Genomic DNA, 2,419 nt, shown 5'->3' with positions numbered 1-2,419 from the left:
TACGGCGAAGGCCTTTCTCATGAATATTAATTACGCAATGTGACGTTCGGCCAGTACGCCAATCTGATTTGTTAAAACACTGACGTCGTAAGGTAGGCGTTTGTGATTTGGCGAATCCTGCTTTAGCGGAGGCTTGGCTCGTGAATATTAAGTAATTTACGCCAGCTAACGCTTCGAGAACAAGGCGAGCTGACGTCAGCACGACTAAATGAATATTAATGAGATAAATCTTCGCCATAGTAAATCTGCCAATTCTGCTCAGGATTCATATTTTCTCCTGCCACCGTGTGTTCTGGAGAGAGGGAGAGTTATGAAATTTACATTTATTTCAAATTTAAATGTACCCGCTTTTAAACAGATTCCGGGATGATAAAATTGTATTTAAATAAGTAAAACAATCACTTTGGATTAATGTTTTATGGATATATCTTTAATATTATTATTTGTTTTAAATAATGAATTTGGACATTTAAATATTATTCAAACAGCCTTATTTATCTTTAAACAAAATGGTTGCGTTATGATTAATTCTACACATTTATTTAGCCTATATGTTCTTTCACATACTATTTATTTCCATTAATATTTTTAATCAATTTTAGAAGTTTAAAGGGAATTTATACTTTAGGTCACCGTTGTTAACCACATTTTGACGTCATTTCAAATGTGTGTAGCATGTGACTTTTTTAATCTATGGGCCTGCTGCATGCATTCTAATAGTATGTATTTTTTGTCCCCCGTATTTTTCTTATTTTTATGATTCTGGTGTTCAAATAACATTCGCAGTGATCACTACATGCTGTGTTGTTGTGCGTAAACACTCGTGATTTGGCTTGATGCGGGAAAGCGGCAGACCGACACATATAACGCTCAGTTTGTTTGTGGAGCTGTTCTTTCAGCACCTCCTTCAGCACCCACGAGTGGACAGCGCTCAAGAACTCATGACCGAGACAGGAGCCTCCAGATCTTTCTTTAATTCTGTTGCATCACTGCTGCCTTGCAACACAATAACCTTTCAGTGTAAAACCATCATCACGCGTAAACCCATGCCATTCTGGTTTCACAATCATCTTCAGCACGAGTGGCAGATTAACGACTCTAACATGGCTGTTAACATCTAATTATATGACACAGTGGGGCATGTTATTAGTATTTAGTCTGCTGGACGCGTATCTCGATCAGCAGTGCTATAAAATAGTTTGTTACGGTCTCGGTGGGCAAAACGGGTGTCTGCGAAGCATGGATTCATAAACATGCATCGCATAGACTTGCACATAATCCACAGATTCTGCTTTTCATGTATGCATATTACAGGCTTCCACTAAATCCCATCCCAAAACCTTATTGGTCGCTGCGTTGTAAAGGTGTCTCCTAAATAAAACCGATTCACCAATGGCGTGGAAGAGATGGATAAAAGGGGGAAATGGATTTCGCAAATTCACGAAGCATCACTGAAAACACCATTGTCATTTATGGCATTTTACGTCCAATAGCCAACGCGTTTCGACGCACGCGCCGCTCGCCGTGAACGCGCGTGGTACCCCCCCTGGTCGCGAGGAGGAGGAGGAGGAGGAGGAGGATGTGGCGCGCGGAGGGGAAATGGCTGCCGAAAACAAGCCGGAAGGTAAGAGAGAAATAACAAGATTATTATTTTTCATTTCGCAGCTTTGTCGGCGTTTAGCTCCAGATGGTGAAGGTCAGGATAGGGATGCGCGGCGGAGAAAGTCAGTGACATTTTCGATTAGCTTGTGTTTGTCACGAAATGGCAAAAAAACTGAAGCACTGATGGGATTAGCCATCTCTGAGACGGGAACGGAGTTAGGTAATCACGGGGTACGTTCATTACGCGACTCCTTTCATCTCAAAGCACACAGAGGTTTTTCAAAGTCACACGCATCCAAGTCAAGCCCAGCCACAGCCTTCGTTAGATGAAGAGAAACATGTTTTTCTTATAAGTGAGACGCGCACATGAGCGCATCAGACGAAATGAACGCGTTTGGTTTGGAGTGGGATTCCTCCACACGTTCCCCTGCGCGGACAAACAAGCGAGCTCCGTCAAACGCGGTCAACTACTTCATTTTTCTTTCGCATTGAACAGGGCGACGCTTTTAACTCCGAAAGCGATAAATGCAGATTTATGGTGATGCTCTAAAACGTGATTGATTTCTTTCCACCCCCACCAGAACCCCCTTATAGTGGCTGAACCCACCGACAGCTGCTCGATATGCTTCAGTCTCGTGTGGAATATTTCCCCAGAACTGTGACTCTTTGGCTGCTGCTGTTTTGAAGCTGTCAGCAGTTATTTTCTTAGATTATAACGCATTTAAACTGGATTGGAAAGGACGTTGGGAAATTGAAGCGGAATTTTAATGAGGCATCAACATGAAAGGTACGTCTCTCCTCTTTGCTAAAGCCATGC

At 42.4% G+C, this 2,419-nt stretch overlaps 1 protein-coding gene across 1 annotated transcript in view; it reads left to right on the top strand.

The window, feature by feature from the left end:
- Window positions 1–1,583: 1,583 nt before the first annotated feature.
- The window catches only part of camta1b (calmodulin binding transcription activator 1b), a gene marked incomplete at its 3' end in the record, with an annotated part of 324,758 nt that continues 323,922 nt past the window's right edge, over window positions 1,584–2,419 (top strand). Inside the window, exon 1 of the mRNA XM_079395968.1 lies at window positions 1,584–1,624. Coding sequence (XP_079252094.1) covers window positions 1,600–1,624 — 25 coding nt within the window. The 5' untranslated portion in view covers window positions 1,584–1,599. The remainder of the gene's footprint in view (window positions 1,625–2,419) is intronic.

The sequence above is a fragment of the Barbus barbus genome, assembly GCF_936440315.1.
Source record: "Barbus barbus genome assembly, chromosome: 37".
Classification (NCBI taxonomy): domain Eukaryota; kingdom Metazoa; phylum Chordata; class Actinopteri; order Cypriniformes; family Cyprinidae; genus Barbus; species Barbus barbus.
Note: the sequence above shows the minus strand (reverse complement) of the source record. Positions and strands in the feature narration are given on the sequence as shown.